The sequence below is a fragment of the Lithobates pipiens genome, unplaced genomic scaffold (genome assembly GCF_037356315.1).
Source record: "Lithobates pipiens isolate NorthernLeopardFrog02 unplaced genomic scaffold, aLitPip1_a1.2 Scaffold_27, whole genome shotgun sequence".
Classification (NCBI taxonomy): Eukaryota; Metazoa; Chordata; class Amphibia; order Anura; family Ranidae; genus Lithobates; species Lithobates pipiens.
In genome coordinates, this window is record NW_027507788.1 from 87,536,084 (window position 1) to 87,557,642 (window position 21,559).

The 21,559-nt window shown below is 43.1% G+C and overlaps 1 protein-coding gene across 1 annotated transcript in view; it reads left to right on the top strand.

Annotated features, from left to right (window-relative positions):
* LOC143933966 (interferon regulatory factor 3-like) overlaps nt 1–21,559 on the top strand; it is an 88,148-nt gene that overhangs the window by 22,523 nt on the left and 44,066 nt on the right. The window contains exon 2 of the mRNA XM_077457180.1: nt 20,633–20,792. Coding sequence (XP_077313306.1) covers nt 20,634–20,792 — 159 coding nt within the window. The 5' untranslated portion in view covers nt 20,633. The remainder of the gene's footprint in view (nt 1–20,632; nt 20,793–21,559) is intronic.

The window sequence follows — 21,559 nt, forward strand, 5'->3', positions numbered from 1 at the left end:
TTAAAGAGCATGTTAAAAAAGGTTGTTGACAAGGATGGGAAAATCTGGGACTTCCTGGTACCATACTTGATGTTTGCCATCAGGGAAGTTCCCCAATCCTCTACGGGGTACTCTCCATTTGAGTTGCTTTATGGGAGACACCCTCGGGGACTTTTAGACATAGCCAAAGAAACTTGGGAGGGGGGGCAGACACCCCATAAAAGTGTCATTGAGCACATCGCTCAAATGCAGGAGAGGATTGCAGCAATTATGCTGATGGTAAAAGAACACTTACTGCAGGCCCAGGAAGCCCAACAGAGAATATACAACAGGGGGGCCCAACTCTGGGTTTTCTCACCTGGTGACAGGGTCCTGGTGTTGGTTCCTACTGTTGAAAGCAAGTTCCTAAGTGGCAGGGTCCCTTTGAAGTAATTGAAAGAGTTGGGGAAGTCAACTACAAGGTGTATAAACCAGGAAAAAGGAAGCCCGAGCAGGTTTACCATGTAAACCTGTTAAAGCTCTGGAAGGATAGACTGGCATTAACTGCGAGATCCCTCCCGGTAACACCTAAGGGTACTGAGTTCCCTCTGATCCCTGAGGTCACAATTCCTGATACCTTGCCATGTTCCCAAAAACAGGAAGCTAGAGAGTTCCTGATAAGGAATAGAGAGAAATTTTCAGAGTTACCTGGCATGACTTCAGCAGTTCAGCATGATATTGTTACTGAACCTGGGGTACGTGTCAAGCTCAAACCATACAGAATTCCTGAGGCGAGGAGAAAAGACATCAGCAATGAAGTTAAAAGAATGTTGGAGCTGGATGTTATTGAGGAATCCAATAGTGACTGGTCTAGCCCCATCGTGTTAGTCCCAAAACCGGATGGCACTTGGAGGTTCTGTAATGACTTCAGGAAGCTTAATGCAGTGACAAAGTTTGACACATACCCAATGCCCAGAGTAGACGAACTTGTAGACCGACTTGGCAAAGCTCGCTATATTACCACTTTGGACTTGACAAAAGGGTATTGGCAAATACCCCTGACTGATAGCGACAAAGAGAAGACTGCATTTGTGACCCCGGAGGGTTCCTTTCAATATAAAAAAAATGCCTTTTGGGTTGCAAAATGCCCCCGCGACATTTCAGAGGGCCATGGACAGGACCCTAAGACCCCACCGACGATATGCAGCAGCCTATTTAGATGACATAGTGGTATATAGCGCTAACTGGGAGTCTCATTTGTCTCGTGTCCAGGCTGTCCTGGATTCCCTCTTCAAAGACGGTTTTACGGCAAATCCAAAAAAATTTGCCATTGGTCTAGAGGAAGCCAAGTATTTGGGCTACACTATTGGCCGTGGTGTCATAAAGCCTCAAGTGAGTAAAATAGAAGCCACCCAGGAGTGGCCACGCCCTGCAAACAAGAAGCAGGTCAGGGCCTTTCTTGGCATTGCGGGGTATTATAGAAGATTTATTCCAAATTTTGCAACTATAGCTGCCCCTCTGACAGACCTGATGAAAGGTAAAGACTCTGTAATGGTGAAATGGTCCTCAATAGCAGAGGAGTCTTTCCAAGTCCTGAAGAAGGCTCTTTGTGCACAGCTAGTTCTGACTCCCCCGATTTCTCCAAAGATTTTTTGGTTTAGACGGATACGTCTGATGTTGGTATCGGGGCAGTACTATCGCAGGTACACAATGGGGAAGAACACCCTGTGGTATACCTAAGCAGGAAGCTCAATGACCATGAGAAAAAGTATGCAGTCATTGAAAAGGAATGTTTAGCCACAAAGTGGGCCGTGGATGCGCTCAGATACTATTTGTTAGGGCGCCAATTTGAGTTAGTAACTGACCATGCTCCCCTGAAATAGATGGCCCAAAAGAAGGAGACTAATAGACGGGTGAACCGGTGGTTTTTGGCTCTACAGGATTACTCCTTCACTGTAAAACACAGGCCAGGTGTTGAGATGGGGAATGTAGATGCCCTGTCCCGTGTTCACTCCTGTTGGGCCACAGGTGTTCCAACCCTAGGGTTGAAACAAGGGGGGAGGATATGTAGCAGAGCGTCCCAGAGAGAGCCTGGGAAAGTCCTGTTCGGGGTTTATACCTTTCCCAGGCTCCTCTCATACACGTTCAGAAATCTGTGATCCATGATCCAGTTCGGATCTTGGTCCTCCTCCCCAGGCTAATTTAGGCTCACCTGAGCAGACAGCCTTTGCTCTCTGCCTGGGACATTCACACCAAGTTCGTTTGTAAAGAGAGTAAGGTTGGTAAAACCTCTTAAACGGTTCTTTGTAGAGACTGACAAGCGTTAGGCTTGTTCAGCCTGGTAGTGAGGGCCTGCAGACTGTATAGCTAGAGCCATGACACGGCTAAGTTTTGTGTTTTGTTACTTTGCCCGTTATTTTATTTTATTTTCTGGAGCACTGTACAGCACCTGTATATGGACTTGTATATACCACAAATAAACACAGCACTGTTTGTCACTTCTGGATTTTTTGTATCTGTGCCTGAGAAGCTGCTCATCCCAGGGAGCTTTATACCTGCTACCTGTCCCCCAGGTTACAATATATATATGTGTGTGTGTGTGTGTGTGTGTGTGTTATCAGACCCCTATAATTTTACTCAGCTTCTTGCCCCAGTATGCCGCGGGGTTCTGGTCTACCGGTTTGTGCCCAGCACAGACGAGCACCCAAGCTATCTGTGACCTGGCCAGTCACTTCTTGGCTCAACCTGCCTGCCGCGCACTCTTTTGAGTTTTCAAAATTTCCACTCAACAGGGTTCTACACAGTAGAACGCAATTGGCACTTACCTATGCCTGTCGTTCCTTTTTCTGTACTTCTCCTTTTTTCCTTCTTGTCTGAGTTTTCTGTATCCCACTCCGCTCAATATCCTACTTCTACACCTCCTCTTAATACATGCCCTTGTTGTTTCATAGCCGGAGCCCAGTCGCTCGCAGGCCGGTAGTGAAGACTTCACACCTGCCCCTCTGTTACCCTCCCTGGGCTCAGAGAGCGTCAGCATGCAGTTCGTTAGGGGATGGACCATCCCCAAACTCATAGCAGAAGTGAGGTGCAAGGGTATTCCCTCTCCCGATACGGACAGGAGAGCAGAGCTCTTCAGGTTACTCTTCCCGCCGCCAGCTGCAGCTGGGCCCAGCACCTAGCAGGCATCCCTGCAATCTATCAGTCACTTTTTGCCGGGACAAGGTCATTTGGTGCACAGGGCAAAGATGCCTAAAAGTGCCCCCCAAGTGGGGTAACAATGATGTAGAAAGTCATAGCAACAGTGTGAGGAAAAAAATGCACCTGTGCTGGTGGCGTCCCTGTAAGGTAAAAATGCTCCTGCATTGTGGTGCTACTAAAAGGAAAAGATGCATCTGTAGTGTCAATGAAGAAAGAAAATCTCTGTACATCACTGGAAGGACAAATGCACTGGTGTCACTGACAGGAAAGAATGCTCCTGTGTTGATAGTGTCAGTCTGAGAAGGACTGGTGATATGAAGGGTAACGGGCTGGGAGGGTGGGGCTTTGTGGGTTAATTTGACTAAGATGCCCTCATTCTGGAAGATAAAAGGCTGTGAGTCCCTTTCCCCACCACATGATGAGAGTCCCTTTTCCCACCACATGATGAGTAGATCTGTATGTCCATAGTTACATAATATTTCTCATTACCTATCCTGGCCCACACTACCTTCCTGGACAGGTATAGTACATGGTAGAGAGTGTGATATTGCAACAATCTACTGGGGGGGGGGGGGGGGGGTAGACAATCCATCCAACAGGCTCAGTCTAATATGCCTATAAGCTGAAGAAAATGCATACTAGGCTCCATTCTCACAAGTGATTAGCCATGGTGTGAATCCCAGTGGCAAGAATCCATGGATTCCTGCTGCTGGGTTTGACTGCTGTGGGTGAATAGCTGCTATCCTCAAGCCCATACACTGCAATGGCAGGTTTTCAGTGGTTGTGGATATTTGCACAGATAGGTATTACCAGTACTGAACATGACTAAACGTACTTTGGCTGTGCTGATCCTGACTGAACGTACTTTGGCTGCTATTGTGGCTGGAGCCCTATTCAGCCATATTTATTCATTTCTGAAATCCAAAGCATCACATTATATCCATACTGACACCTGTCATCTCAGGGAAATAGTGACATAAGGCTCATTGAAAGGAACCTAATAATTTTTACCCAGCAGGTGAAAGTCGATGGTCTATTAAGAAAATATTTCACCACAAATATATATGCTGAGATATATATATATATATATATATATATATATATATATATATATATATATATATATATATCACAGCATATATATTTGTGGTGAAATATTTTCTTAATAGACCATCGACTTTCACCTGCTGGAAAAAAAAAAAAAAAAAAAAATATATATATATATATATATATATATATATATATATATATATATATATTATGGCTTATTTGGAGGGTAGGGCTTATATTGCAGTCATCACCGACAATCACGCTAGGTCTTATTTTCGGGGAAACAGGGTATATATATCATTTTTAACAAGACAGATGCATTACATCTATAACAAAAGTAGGTACCTCCACTCCCTCTCCCCAAAAAAAGGCCAAAGATGTTGGGGGGGGTGAAGTTCCCCTTTAAATAACCTTATTCCTTAACCACTTTCAGACCGGACCATTTTGCTGGTAAATGACCAGAGGTCTTTTTACACTTTGGCACTGCGCTGCTTTAACTGGTAATTGCGCGGTCATGCAATGTTGTACCCAAACAAAATTTGCGTCCTTTTCTTCCCACAAATAGAGCTTTCTTTTGATGGTATTTGATTGCCTCTGCGATTTTTATTTTTTGCGATATAAACGTAAAAAGACCGCAAATTTTGAAAAAAAATGATATTTTCTACTTTTTGTTATTAGAAAAATCCAATAAACTCAATTTTAGTCATACATTTAGGCCAAAATGTATTCAGCCACATGTCTTTGGTAAAAAAAAAGTCAATAATTGTATATTTATTGGTTTGCGCAAAAGTTGTCACATCTACAAACTAAGGTACGTTTTCTGGAATTTACGCAGCTTTTAGTTTACGACTGCCTATCTCATTTCTTGAGGTGCTAAAATGGCAGGGCAGTACAAAACCCCCCCAAATGACCCCATTTTGGAAAGTAGACCCCCTAAGGAAATTGATAAGAGGCATGTTGAGCCCATTGAATATTTTATTTTTTTGCCTCAAGCGATTGAATAATGACAAAAAAAAAATTTTTTTTTTTTTTTTACACAAAGTTGTCACTAAATGATATATTGCTCACACATGCTATGGGCGTATGTGAAATGACACCCCAAAATAAATTCTGCTGCTTCTCCTGAGTACGGGGATACCACATATGTGGGACTTTTTGGGAGCCTAGCCGCGTACGGGGCCCCGAAAACCAAGCACCGCCTTCAGGCTTTCTAAGGGCGTAAATTTTTGAGTTCACTTCTCACTACCTATTACAGTTTTGAAGGCCATAAAATGCCAAGATGGCACAAAACCCCCACAAATGACCCCATTTTAGAAAGTAGACACCCCAAGCTATTTGCTGAGAGGCATGTTGAGTTCATGGAATATTTTATATTTTGCCACAAGTTGCGGGAAAATTACAAACTTTTTTTTTTTTTTTTTTTTTTCACAAAGTTGTCACTAAATGATATATTGCTCACACATGCCATGGGCATATGTGAAATGACACCCCAAAATAAATTCTGCTGCTTCTCCTGAGTACGGGGATACCACATATGTGGGACTTTTTGGGAGCCTAGCCGCGTACGGGGCCCCGAAAACCAAGCACCGCCTTCAGGCTTTCTAAGGGCGTAAATATTTGACTTCACTCCTCACTACCTATTACAGTTTTGAAGGCCATAAAATGCCAAGATGGCACAAAACCCCCACAAATGACCCCATTTTAGAAAGTAGACACCCCAAGCTATTTGCTGAGAGGCATGTTGAGTCCATGGAATATTTTATATTTTGCCACAAGTTGCGGGAAAATTACAAACTTTTTTTTTTTTTTTTTTTTTTTTCACAAAGTTGTCACTAAATGATATATTGCTCACGCATGCCATGGGCATATGTGAAATGACACCCCAAAATAAATTCTGCTGCTTCTCCTGAGTACGGGGATACCACATATGTGGGACTTTTTGGGAGCCTAGCCGCGTACGGGGCCCCGAAAACCAAGCACCGCCTTCAGGCTTTCTAAGGGCGTTACAGTTTTGAAGGCCATAAAATGCCAAGATGGCACAAACCCCCCCCAAATGACCCCATTTTGGAAAGTAGACACCCCTAAATTTAGGGGTACACTAGTGAGACTAGGTAATAAATGGCGGGTGCCCTGAAACTATAAAAAAATAACTAACCAACCAGCGTCACCTGTAACAGTTATATGGTGATCACTGGTGAAAGGGTTAACTAGGGGGCAATCAGGGGGCTTTATGCGGTAGTATATGGGGGTCCCTGGCGCTATAAAAAGCTGCGGCGAACCTAAATACCTACTTGCCTAACTAGCGTCACCTGTGACACTAATACAGCGATCAGAAAAACGATCGCTTATTAGGCTGGGTTCACACTGGAGCGATGCGGGAACGCCACGAATGCGCGGCGGGTTCCCGCATCGCATGCCTCCCGGCGGCAGTTCACACTGCCCTATGCGAACTGCTGGGAGTGTCAGTGAAATGTTACTGACACCCCCAGATCAGTTCGCATATCGCAGTGCGATCTGCAAACTCGGATCGCATGGTGTGAACACCCATGCGATCCGATTCTGCTGCGGGCCAAAAAAAGGGTCCCGTGCGAATTTGCGGCGGGTGCGGCGGGTGTGGCGGGTGCGGCGAATGGCTGAACTCGAATCGCACAGAGATCGGATGTGATTTGCACTGCAGTGCGAATCACATCCGTTCTCAAACCGCTGCAATCTGAACCCAGCCTTAGTGACACTGGCGACGGGGGGTGATCACGGGGTTAAACCTTTATTGGGGGGGTTAGGGGGGTACCTTAGAACTAAAGGGGGCTAACCCTAACTGCCCTAACAGTTATTAGTCACAAATGACACCCGCCGGGTGATCAGGGGGTTAAACCTTTATTAGGTAATAAATGGCGGGTGCCCTGAAACTATAAAAAAATAACTAACCAACCAGCGTCACCTGTAACAGTTATATGGTGATCACTGGTGAAAGGGTTAACTAGGGGGCAATCAGGGGGCTTTATGCGGTAGTATATGGGGGTCCCTGGCGCTATAAAAAGCTGCGGCGAACCTAAATACCTACCTGCCTAACTAGCGTCACCTGGGACACTAATACGGCGATCAGAAAAATGATCGCTTATTAGGCTGGGTTCACACTGGAGCGATGCGGAAACGCCGCGAATCCGCGGCGGGTTCCCGCATCGCATGCCTCCCGGCGGCAGTTCACACTGCCCTATGCGAACTGCTGGGAGTGTCAGTGAAATGTTACTGACACCCCCAGATCAGTTCGCATATCGCAGTGCGATCTGCAAACTCGGATCGCATGGTGTGAACACCCATGCGATCCGATTCTGCTGCGGGCCAAAAAAAGGGTCCCGTGCGAATTTGCGGCGGGTGCGGCGGGTGTGGCGGGTGCGGCGGGTGCGGCGAATGGCTGAACTCGAATCGCACAGAGATCGGATGTGATTTGCACTGCAGTGCGGTGCGAATCACATTCGTTCTCATAAACCGCTGCAATGTGAACCCAGCCTTAGTGACACTGGCGACGGGGGGTGATCACGGGGTTAAACCTTTATTGGGGGGGTTAGGGGGGTACATTAGAACTAAAGGGGGCTAACTCTAACTGCCCTAACAGTTATTACAGTCACAAATGACACCAATGCAAAAAAAAAAAAAAAAAAAAAAAAAATGACATTGGTGTCACTGTGACTGGGGGGCAGGGGTAATTGGGGGGGTGATCGGGGGGTAAAGGGGGGGTGTGAGTGTGCCTGGCATGTTCTACTGTGTGTGGGATGTGTTGGTGCAACTCACTGATCCGCTCTCCTCCGTGTCGGAACGAAAAATACCGACACGGAGGAGAGAATACATCACTTCCTCTCCTGTGTTTACATTACAGGAGAGGAAGTGATGTCACCGGGGATTTCTATTCGTCGGGAGCGATCGCGAGGGGGTGGCCATGAATGAATGGCCGTCCCCTCGTCCGGGATCGCTCCCGAACGAAAACCGACCGCCGCAGGCACCGGGCGGGGGCCCGATCGGGCCCCCGACCCGCGGGAGGCAAATCACGTACATGTACGTGCTTATGCCTGCCCGTGCCATTCTGCCGACGTACATCGGCGTTAGGCGGTCGGCAAGTGGTTAAGAGAGGGCTACTATCTTTTCAATAATGAATAAATTAGTGTCCAGTTGTAAATATGAAGTCAAAGACTTCAATCACATTCCTTACCATATTGCTTCTCTTTTAAGGGAGCCCTCATCCCCCCCCCCCCCCGTCCTCAGGCAGAGCAGCGCTCTCTCCTAAATCTCCCACCTCCATAGCCACTCTAACGGCAGCATGGGTGGCACCCAAGCTTCCTGAGTGGGTTCCGCCCACCCTCACTTCCTCCTCTTCCCCTCTCTCAGCGAGTGTCCATTCTGTCAGCTTTCTCTCACCTTGTCAGACCACTGTTGGAGGGAGGAAAGAGTGGAATCTTCTCTCCAGCAGCTGGTGCAGCTCCCGCCCTTTGCTCCGTTCTCCAGCTGCCTAAGACAGCAGCGTGATTACTCCTCTCATTATGACAGATGGAAAACGGAGCACTGACAAGCTGCAAGTGGCCCCTCCTTCACAAGACCGCACAGCCCCCCCCCCCCCTCTGTACTGGCCCTGTCTTTTCAGACCTGGAGAGTCAGCCCCATTGAACTTGTCAAGGGCAAGGTCTCCAATAGACTTTGCTTAGTGCACGATTTGTTTGCGCCTCATTCTTCTCATATCCCAAGTCTGAATTTCCCAATTCCCTCAGAGGAATTCTCCGTAAAGTATGCATTGGTTGACTTGGCTATCCAGGCCATCATTAAAATAGGTACCGGCTCGTGGCTGTCTAAAGCAGACATTTCAGACGCATTTCAACTTCTGACTATCAAATCATCCCTCGGCACGGCATCAAATGGAGGGATTCTTATTATTTTGTCACTAAGTTGACCTTGGGCTCCAAAAGCAGCCCATGGCTGTTCGATATCTTCGCCCAATCTCTTACATGGATCCTATTGCACCAGGCCCAGTGTCAGTTGGTCATTCATTACCTTGAAGACTTCTGCTCATCGAACAGCCAGGCTACCCCCGGTAGACCTGGACAGATTAAGTGTGGTGTTTAGCAACCTCAACGTGCCCATAGTTGCACATAAAGAGGAAGGCCCGTCATATTCCATCACCTTCCTAGGCATCACTGTGGACACACACGTGCCATGCAGGCCAGCCTGCCTCCCAACAAACTAGCCTGGATCAGGTCGGTTATTCACGACTTGACCCTTTCGCAAGGGTGTACTAAGACAGTTACAATCCTTGTTAGGGATGCTCAATTTTGCCATGAGGATTATCCCTTAAGGGTGGTCTTTTATTTCACCTCTCTTGGTTTTCCTCTCTCAGGTACAAGACCCTGATCAAATTCTTATACTAGACCCAGCAGCGATAGTGGACCTAACAATGTGGGATGAGTTCCTTACAAACTGGAACAGCATATTGTTGTCCATCCTATCAGCATCATCTCTGTCACTTTAGGTAGTAACGGACGCCGCAGCCCCCACAGGCTTCGCTGCAATTTTTGGCCATCATTGGTTTACAGTACCTTGACCTCCAGAAATCCTCCTAATCCAATCCCTAGTTTCACTCAGTCATTCTTCCAGCAGGAGCTGACCCAACAACTGCTCCTATCCCACCTTGGTCACATTTAACGGTGGATTAAAGCCACACCTGTTCAACATGACCCAGCTCAGTAACAACTCGTCGTCCCGCAACACACTAAAGACCTACCACATGGCTTGGAACACCTACCGCAGGTTTCTAGCCTCATACCCTGGAGCAATGACAGGTGACACCAGGCACGTCCTAGCCTTCATATAGTATTGCCACACGCAGCTGGCCTATCTCATACTGTAACACCATCAGGCTATACTTAGCCAGCATCCAGCATTTCTTGTCCACAGGACCCTGGGAAGCCATCTTTGTTCACAGCCCATACAGTCAGATCCATCCTACGTGACTTCCAGAAGCATCAGCCCATAGCCAATGGCAAACATTTTGCCCATCACAAGTGCCATCTTTAGGGACATGTCTAAAATCCTTACATGTTTCCCATTCAGGGTTCCGCCCAGCCTGTTCCTCCAAGCCGCCATCTACCTGACCTTCTACGGCTTCCTATGAGCTAATGATTTTACCTCTACTGGCACTGGCAGCCAGGTACTATACAGATGCCACCTGGCTCACTGTCCAAACCACTACGTTCTTAATCCCATAGTCTCCAAAACTCAACCATCTGGACCCGGGGTCAATATCGACCTCTTTCAGACTAATAACGCCTGGTGCCCAGTAACGGTTCTTGACCGGTTACTGACTCCCCTACCAAGCCAATCAGACTCTAGCTCCTTGTTGCCCTTTCTGTCCAGCCCCCTTGAGTGGCAGCCAATTCATGAAGCACATTAGAATCCTACTGGTTAATCTAGGCCTTGTCCTGGTCAGATTTTCCAAATATTCCTTCCGAATCGGAGCAGCCTTAGCTGCATCCCTGCATGGAGTACCAGACCATGTCATCAGGTAATTAGGCAGATGGAAATCCACCTGCTTCACTCGATACATTCCAAATCCTCCAATAGAAATGGCACAAGCCTTTACCAAGCTTGCTCAATGATAAAATAAATCATTAAATAATTACTTCCCTATCCAAATATTTTTGCCCCCTTTTCTTGGCATACCGACCAGCCGATCGCGTGTTTTTGTGATCCATATTTGTCTCAGTCGAAGGGCTTCGATAAATATATTTATATTACTATTGTGGGCAGATTTTCTTTTTGATAATAAATAAAAAAAATAAAAAAATCAGGAGATATTCATTCCCATTTACTACCAAATGAAAGTCCAATTTGTCCTGGAAAAAAACAAGGTACAGTTGTACTAACACGTTCTAAAGTTGAAAAACTGGTTTTAGGGCACTGGTGGGCACTGCTGGGCAGCACTGATGGACAGCGCTGATGGGCCCTGCTGGGTGGCACTGATGGGGGGGGCACTGATGGGCAGCACTGATGAGCAGGCACTGAAAAGCAGCAGCGACTGGCATTATAAATGGGCACTGACTGGTGTCACCATTTACTGGCACTTCTGCATTTACATATGACCAGCTGTGATTGGACACAGCTGATCACATGGGGGGCTATCAGTCTGTCTTAGAGGACAGGCAGGCTGAGTTCTTAACCCAGCTAGAGAACTGATCACGCTCTGCTTTCCTGCCTAGTGTGTCAGTTTTTAATAGGAAACCAGAGGGATTGGCAGGAATACCATACCTCCCAACTTTTTGAGATGGGAAAGAGGGACACCTATAAGCAAAATGATGAAGTCATAGGATGCACCCCCGTCCTATGACCCATAAGTGCTTTCTCTTTACCACTACTATTGCTTTATATTAGCTTTTGAAAGTAACAGATGCAGCAACTTAGAATTTAGAAGAAAGATTTATTAGCCCTTTGAAGAGAAAAAGTGCATATTATATAGAGCCGACCAAAATGAGGGACAAGTGAGGAGGTAAGAGGAACAGAGGGACTTTGTCCTGAATCAGGGACAGTTGGGAGCTATGGGAACACCAAGGATTTCACACAAAGGAAGCAATACAAAGACAGACGGATACTTTTTTATACATGGTACAGCAGGCACTAATCACGAACATGAAATATTGGGTTTACGTATTATTTAAAGAGAGACTATCGCATTAAAAAAATCCTGCTTTGCAAAATACTGAAACATAGTTGGGAAATGTAAGAATTATACATGTATTTTATACAGCAGAGTTTTTTTTTTTTTTTTATTGTTTTAAGACAGCGGTGTCTCTTTTAGGCACTATTTTATCATCCAAACATGGATACAAGGGACCAAGCCACTCTGGTCCCAGTGCTTGATAATTTGGTGATCCTGGAAGGAACCTGTTGTGATGCTGAAACATCAACCACAGGCACCTTGCTGCCCCAGTTATAAAACCTTATATTAAAAAAAACAGTACTAAGATGTTTTCAATAAACGGAAGTAGACTCTGGACTGCCACACTCTTCAGAAAAAACACCTTTCTTTATTAAAAAAAAAATCACATCAAAAACCCCAAAAAACACAGCAGACAAAGAAGGCTGACGTTTCGCACTAGCAGTAGTGCTTAATCATAGCTAACAATCACAACACAGGAAGTCAATTAAATACTATATCTAATTAATTAAACCCAGGTGATACAATAATGAAAGAAATAAATATGCTCTATAAAAAGTATAAAAGTGGTTACATGGAGAAATAAAACAAATAAATAAAAAAATAATCATATATCACTGAATGATAATTTATCGTGACCAAATGTGATTGAAAAAGAAATTAAAATGCATCGGTGGTGGAGGTACATTGTAGTATAAATGTGAAGAAAATGTGAACCAAGAAGAAAATGTACTTTGTGACATAAATTGCTAAAAAATATATATGTAGTATATTTAAGTGTAAACATAGATAAAAAAAGTGTCTAAAAATGAGTGCAATAAATGCGTGAAGATGTGTGTGTGTGTGTGTGTGTGTGTGCTCTTATCTATATATGAATGTGGCTGTGAAACAGCTTCCAGTATAAAGCCCCAAATAATAAACATATATATTATAAAAAAATATATTATAAAAAACTGCTTAATGATTTGTTAATAAATGGGATGAGTTATTTTCCTCCTTGTATGTATGTATGTATATATATTTGTGTAAAAACATGTAAAAAAACATACATGTCTGTGCATGGGGAACCCATGACCCTGTAACGGTGTATGTGTTGTGAAATGCCGCTAAACACCAGCACACATATATAATATTCAGCATATGTACCATTCACATTAAGGACTAATATGTATTTGTCCTTTGATTTCTAATGATGCCGTTGCCTCACTGCCAAAATGTTTAACCTTCTTTCCACACACAACAAAGTTGATACGATATAATTCATGATTTAAGATGTGAAAAAAATATGTAACAAAGTAATTATATTAGTGTTACAAAGAATTACCGCTCCAAGGTAATGACTTCTCCCAAAACAGCTGTCTCCACAATCCCACAGGGTGCCGGCTCTGTTTGCAACAGGAACTGAAGTAGAAAAGATGTAACTGGATAGCCGCACTCCGAATTATTCAACTTTATTTCAAAAATTTTATTAAAATCATAGCATCTAGGCTTGTAAACAGACTAACTGCACAGCCGCTGACATGTTTCACACCGAACATGGTGCTTAGTCATAGCTGCTATGACTAAGCACCGTGTTTGGTGTGAAACATGTCAGCGGCTGTGCAGTTAGTCTGTTTACAAGCCTAGATGCTATGATTTTAATTACATTTTAGAAATAAAGTTGAATAATTCGGAGTGCGGCTATCCAGATACATCTTTTCTACTATAATTATATTAGTGTGTAGGAAGATAACATCTCGACAAATGGCAACAGGCATCCTGGTTTGGTAACCACAGCTGAAATCCTATGTCCGTATACACAAATCCACATAAAAAACTGTTTATGTAACAAATATGTACCAAAACAACTAAACACCAATAGATTTCAGAGCCCCTCGAATTTTACATGGGGAGCATACTGAATCAAAATTGTCTAGAAACAAACATATTAAACCTCAATCATTTGTAAAATACAATATACAGTGGTGTGAAAAAGTGTTTGCCCCCTTCCTCATTTCCTGTTCCTTTGCATGTTTGTCACACTTAAGTGTTTCGGAACATCAAACCAATTTAAACAATAGTCAAGGACAACACAAGTAAACACAAAATGCAATTTGTAAATGAAGGTGTTTATTATTAAAGGTGAAAAAAAATCCAAACCATCATGGCCCTGTGTGAAAAAGTGATTGCCCCCTAAATCTAATAACTGGTTGGGCCACCCTTAAAAGCAACAACTGCAACCAAGTGTTTGCGATAACGTGCAATGAGGCTTTTACAGCGTCCTGGAGGAATTTTGGCCCACTCATCTTTGCAGAATTGTCCTAATTCAGTTACATTAGAGGGTTTTCGAGCATGAACGGCCTTTTTAAGGTCATACCACAACATCTCAATAGGATTCAGGTCAGGACTTTGGCTAGGCCACTCCAAAGTCTTCATTTTGTTTTTCTTCAGCCATTCGGTAGTGGACTTGCTGGTGTGTTTAGGATCATTGTCCTGCTGCAGAACCCAAGTTCGTTTCAGCTTGAGTACACGAACAGATGGTCGGACATTCTCCTTCAGGATCTCTTGGTAGACAGCAGAATTCATAGTTCCTTTTATCACGGCAAGTCTTCCAGGTCCTGAAGCAGCAAAACAGCCCCAGACCATCACACTACCACCACCATATTTTACTGTTGGTATAATGTTCTTTTTATGAAATGCAGTGTTCCTTCTACGCCAGATATACTTGGACACACACCTTCCAAAGAGTTCCACTTTTGTCTCATCGGTCCACAGAATGTTGTCCCAAAAGTCTTGGGGATCATCAAAATGTGTTGTGGAGAAATTGAGACGAGCTTTGATGTTCTTTTTGCTCAGCAGTGGTTTTCTCCTTGGAACTCTGCCATGCAGGCCATTTTTGCCCAGTCTTTTCCTGAGGGTGGAGGCATGAACGCTGACCTTAACTGAGGCAAGTGAGGCCTGCAGTTCCTTGGACGTTGTTGTGGGGTCTTTTGTGACCTCTTGGATGAGTCGTCGCTGCGCTCTTGGGGTAATTTTGGCCGGCCGGCCACTCCTGGGAAGGTTCACCACTGTTCCATGTCTTCGCCATTTGTGGATAATGGCTCTCACTGTGGTTCGCTGGATTCCCAAAGCTTTGGAAATGGCTTTATAACCCTTTCCAGACTGATAGATCTCAATTACTTTCTTTCTCAATTGTTCCTGAATTTCTTTGGGTCTCGGCATGATGTGTAGCTTTTAAGGATCTTCTGGTGGACCTTACTGTGTCAAGCAGCTCCTATTTAAGTGATGCCTTGATTGTGAACAGGTGTGGCAATAATCAGGCCTGGGTGTGGCTAGAGAAATTGAACTCAGGTGTGGACAACCACAGTTATAGTATGTTTTAACAAGGGGGGCAATCACTTTTTCACACAGGGCCATGATAGTTTGGATTTTTATTCACCTTTAATAATAAACACCTTCATTTACAAATTGCTTTTTGTGTTTACTTGTGTTGTCCTTGACTATTGTTTAAATTGGTTTGATGTTCCGAAACACTTAAGTGTGACAAACATGCAAAGGAACAGGAAATGAGGAAGGGGGCAAACACTTTTTCACACCACTGTATATATGTTGTACATTCAAACAGTCAAGCCTCAATTGGCTAATGAAAACACACACACATATATATATATATCTCTTCATATGTATACAAATATTGCAAACGTAGCTCTGTAAAACCCCCTGAAAAGGATAAATGAAATATTCATAAAACATCCACAATGTTTAAATCTTAAATATAATGTAAATGCAAATTTAAATCACACAGCAGAACCCTTGCTGACTATGATGTTATAAACAACCCCAAAAGACATGAATCTCGACAAATATGTCTATGTCAAAATCATGACCAGATGATTAACTATAGAACAAAAGAATGAACAAGTGGCACACAATTATGATCATGGTAAACCATTAAAGAATGCAAACGACAGCCAGAGACAACAACAGAGGATCCAAAAATCAGCTCATACCGCATCAATTGACAAATAAAGCAAAAAAAAAGGGGGGGGGGGTGACAACCCCTACTCTCGAAAACATGATGGTCAAAAAATGTGAACTAATCCACTACTGTCAAAGAATGGGTTAAAGCATCACCCACATACAGTGCGACTAAAAGTCACCCATCAAGTTAGGAATCAATCTGAAGACAGACAATAAAGTGATCCCACCCTAGCTATGCATAACAAGCAAAGGCAAGGCAAAAAACAGCACAGATGAACATCCACACCCAAAAAGACTCGAACCATACACATAGATTACATGAATAAAAGACACAGAGGGATCCCCGTCTTACATGTATATGTGTAAAAGTGAAATAAAGCACACATAGTGCTATTATATCCCCTATCTCTCCATTAACTTCACAGGACTAGATAAAACTATTGTTAACAAGGGTGTGGTGTGTGTGTGTATGTATATACAGTGGTGTGAAAAAGTGTTTGCCCCCTTCCTCATTTCCTGTTCCTTTGCATGTTTGTCACACTTAAGTGTTTCGGAACATCAAACCAATTTAAACAATAGTCAAGGACAACACAAGTAAACACAAAAAGCAATTTGTAAATGAAGGTGTTTATTATTAAAGGTGAATAAAAATCCAAACTATCATGGCCCTGTGTGAAAAAGTGATTGCCCCCCTTGTTAAAACATACTATAACTGTGGTTGTCCACACCTGAGTTCAATTTCTCTAGCCACACCCAGGCCTGATTATTGCCACACCTGTTCACAATCAAGGCATCACTTAAATAGGAGCTGCTTGACACAGTAAGGTCCACCAGAAGATCCTTAAAAGCTACACATCATGCCGAGACCCAAAGAAATTCAGGAACAATTGAGAAAGAAAGTAATTGAGATCTATCAGTCTGGAAAGGGTTATAAAGCCATTTCCAAAGCTTTGGGAATCCAGCGAACCACAGTGAGAGCCATTATCCACAAATGGCGAAGACATGGAACAGTGGTGAACCTTCCCAGGAGTGGCCGGCCGGCCAAAATTACCCCAAGAGCGCAGCGACGACTCATCCAAGAGGTCACAAAAGACCCCACAACAACGTCCAAGGAACTGCAGGCCTCACTTGCCTCAGTTAAGGTCAGCGTTCATGCCTCCACCCTCAGGAAAAGACTGGGCAAAAATGGCCTGCATGGCAGAGTTCCAAGGAGAAAACCACTGCTGAGCAAAAAGAACATCAAAGCTCGTCTCAATTTCTCCACAACACATTTTGATGATCCCCAAGACTTTTGGGACAACATTCTGTGGACCGATGAGACAAAAGTGGAACTCTTTGGAAGGTGTGTGTCCAAGTATATCTGGCGTAGAAGGAACACTGCATTTCATAAAAAGAACATTATACCAACAGTAAAATATGGTGGTGGTAGTGTGATGGTCTGGGGCTGTTTTGCTGCTTCAGGACCTGGAAGACTTGCCGTGATAAAAGGAACTATGAATTCTGCTGTCTACCAAGAGATCCTGAAGGAGAATGTCCGACCATCTGTTCGTGTACTCAAGCTGAAACGAACTTGGGTTCTGCAGCAGGACAATGATCCTAAACACACCAGCAAGTCCACTACCGAATGGCTGAAGAAAAACAAAATGAAGACTTTGGAGTGGCCTAGCCAAAGTCCTGACCTGAATCCTATTGAGATGTTGTGGTATGACCTTAAAAAGGCCGTTCATGCTCGAAAACCCTCTAATGTAACTGAATTAGGACAATTCTGCAAAGATGAGTGGGCCAAAATTCCTCCAGGACGCTGTAAAAGCCTCATTGCACGTTATCGCAAACACTTGGTTGCAGTTGTTGCTTTTAAGGGTGGCCCAACCAGTTATTAGATTTAGGGGGCAATCACTTTTTCACACAGGGCCATGATGGTTTGGATTTTTTTTCACCTTTAATAATAAACACCTTCATTTACAAATTGCATTTTGTGTTTACTTGTGTTGTCCTTGACTATTGTTTAAATTGGTTTGATGTTCCGAAACACTTAAGTGTGACAAACATGCAAAGGAACAGGAAATGAGGAAGGGGGCAAACACTTTTTCACACCACTGTATATATATATATATATATATATATATATATATATAATGATGCAATAGTAATATCTACAGCCGACAGATCATTTAGTTGATCAGCTTCTATTGGTTGAACAGTTATAAAATAGCAGCTAGCTGAATGCTGTGACATGTGTGTTAATACACCAATAATAGTTACAGACGACACTACATTACATCATTTGATTGCTAGGCTCCTATTAATCAAATGGTTAACTAAATTACAACTGACTAAATGCTATAATAATGTAAAGATATACATGTGTGTGTGTAGCTGTGTGTGGATATAATGATGTCATGCATATGTACCTATCTTCATATACAAATGGAAATAGATGGTAAAAAATCATAAAAAAATGATCAAAACACAGGAAAACAAAATATCCACCACACACACACACGTACACTAACACATTAGCAAGTCCATGTAGCTAGAAGATAGGGGATGATGTAAATAATATACAGATGACCATACACCATGCAATTGCAAAGCCAATAAATCCCAGTTGACAAGACGTCAAGTAGAAATAATGACATTGCAATCAGAGGAATCCTTTAACACTACAGACGTGTATATATGAGTGAATCTTAATCATAATAGTGGGAGACATCCCACTCAAAATTCAATCCTGACGGGATCCTCGTATGTAAGGAGAAGATCCAGAATACTTTGCATTTGCAAAGCAATATGAATCTATCTCCTCCTCTTTTGGGCGTGACTATTCTTTCTATTCCTTGAATGTAAAGGCTCGATGTAGCTTTAAAATGAACCAAATTCCAATGTTTGGTTACATTGGTGGACCTTCTTCTCGATGTCATATAACCAATCTTTCAACCGACGTGTCGTGCGACCCACGTATTGGACATGACAAACTTCACATTTAATTAAGTAAACCAAATACTGGGTGCTGCAATTAATAAATGATGGTATGTCAAAACTTTTGCCATTAGTACAAGACTGTATTTGTAGTAGGGATTCCCTAGGAATAGTACTTGCCTTAAGAAGAGCTTCATTGATAACCTTGTCTGGATACCCTCTGTCTTTAAACCTTTGGCTCATATCAGTCGCTTCTTTATTGAAACCCTCAGATGTACTGTAGAGGCGTTTCAATCTTAAAAATTGTCCAAAAGGCACACCATGAATGGTGTGTTTTGGATGTGCAGAATCGGCTCTCGAGAGCATTTTCTGCTGTGGGAAATAGACCGGTAATAATTTTGCCGTCTATACCTGTTAAACTAACATCCAAAAACTCTAGGGCACTTGTTCGCAAATCGCCAGTGAATTTCAGATTAAACGTATTATCATTTAAAAATGAGAGCCACTAATCAAGGTTGACCTCCTTTATTAGATGTAATAAATAGGAGGTCATCTATATATCATCAGAAAAAAAACGTATCAAGACAACGGGGGCTATCACATCCAAAGATGCGGGTCCTCTCCCACCTGCCCATATATAGGTTGGCTAATGAGGGCGAAAACTTGACTAAGATGTTTTCAACAGCCACCCACCGCTGTATATAGCTGTGTGTGCTGGATTACATATAACGCCTCACTGCAAGGGTTCAATGCTTGTTTTAAGTCTAGGGGGCAACAAAAAACTGTTTTACTTATACGATCTTCCACTCCAGGTTGTAAGACCGCTCCCACAGCCTCATCCCATCTACGTTCTGGATGAGAGGATATTGAAGGACATTTAACAGTCAGAGTGTAGGGTAGGAGAGCCCTGGTTTCTAAGAAAGCAAATTTTTAAGTAAAACTTGTCCCTGGTCCCCTAGACCTAAATGCTGCAAGGGAGGATTTTCACTTTTCTCGTTTAAAGTTAATTTTTACATTTAAAATGACTTGGGGTGTCACCTCTTCTGTTTGTTTTGGGGGGGGGGGGGGGCTATTTCTTGTGAATTTGATTTTTCACAGTAGCCTTGCCCACGCCGCCATTCTAGGCCAAAATGACTTGTCGTGCTCCAACATACCTGAGATAACCTGATCAAATATCCCAGGAGGCTACGGGAACCCATTCACAAAGTGGAGCTGCACGTCTCCTGGGGCAGGGTTGCCTGATTCCAGCGTCATCCAGCTGAAAAGGACCAAGATGGTGGTTAGGGACAGAGGCTCTGACACTCAAACTGTGAATTTCTGCAGAACAAAGCTTGTTTGACTGGGCAGGTGAGTATGTTTTCTTAAGAGAACCCAGCATTACAGGAAAGAGAAGATTAAAAGGATGGAAGGCACATGGTAGTTAAGTTCTGCTTTAATGGATAAAGTTACTAAGTCACTGATTCTTTGTTACCTGGAATTGTGTTTTAAAGAATATATTGTATGGTTCACATAAACTTTGCACTTTTATCTCTCTTCCGTTAAATAGAGAGAAATACTTTTTAATTCATTGCTAAGTTTCTTCTATCAGCACAATGAAATATGAGCATGAACTTCTGCTAATAAACAGAAAAAAGCAGTTACGCCGAGTTTCCTAAAATCAATGGTCTGGTCCATAGACATCTGCATCCCCTGTAGCCCTAATATCAATGGTCTGGTCCATAGACCTCTGCACCCCCTGTAGCTAAGCACTAATATCTTGGGACTACCTATTATTCAAATTACATTTTACAGATAAAACTATTGTACATCTCCTGATAGCATGCCCTTGTCATTTCAACCATTTGCATTCTACAGAATGGCATCCAACAAGCCCCTCATCATCCCCTGGCTGATTGGTAAGATCAATAGTCAGATGTATCCTGGAGTGGAATGGGTCAACAATGAAAAGACTCAATTCAAGATTCCGTGGAAGCATGGCAAGAAGCAGTCTGAGGATGACATCAAAATTTTCAAGGTATACATTTGTGTTTTGTATAATTTCTATTGTGTGATATTACATTTTGTTTTATAGTACCAGTTGGATTTTGGACAAATACTGAAGGATTTGTTATCATAAGGGCCATTTGTTTCCTGGCAATACTCTTCACAGTGTTGTAGTGGTTAGCACTCTCGCCTAGCAGTAAAAAAGGGTCGCTGGTTCGTATCCCAACCATGATACTACTTGCCTGGAGTTTGCATGTTCTCCCTGTGCCTGCGTGGGTTTCCTCCAACACTCCAAAAGACATGCTGGTAGGTTAATTGGCCTCTGTCCAAAATTGGCCCTAGTATAGTAATGTGAGTTGGTGATCTTGGATTGTGGGCTCCTTGAGGGTAGGGACCAATGTGAGTGTACGATGTATGTGTGGAGCATTGTGTAAATTGACAGCACTATATGGGTAACAGACACAATGTACAGGGATATGGACAATTGTGTCTGAGCAAAATTCCATATAGGTATAAGGTTAAAGATATGCACTTAAAAGTTCAATAAGTGGATATCTGCAGGGCATGAACCTATTGTCATGCCAATCTATCTGTGTGTGTGAATAATACCTACACCCAGATGTTTTAGATAGATAGATAGATAGATAGATAGAGATATATATATACAGTGGTGTGAAAAAGTGTTTGCCCCCTTCCTCATTTCCTGTTCCTTTGCATGTTTGTCACACTTAAGTGTTTCGGAACATCAAACCAATTTAAACAATAGTCAAGGACAACACAAGTAAACACAAAATGCAA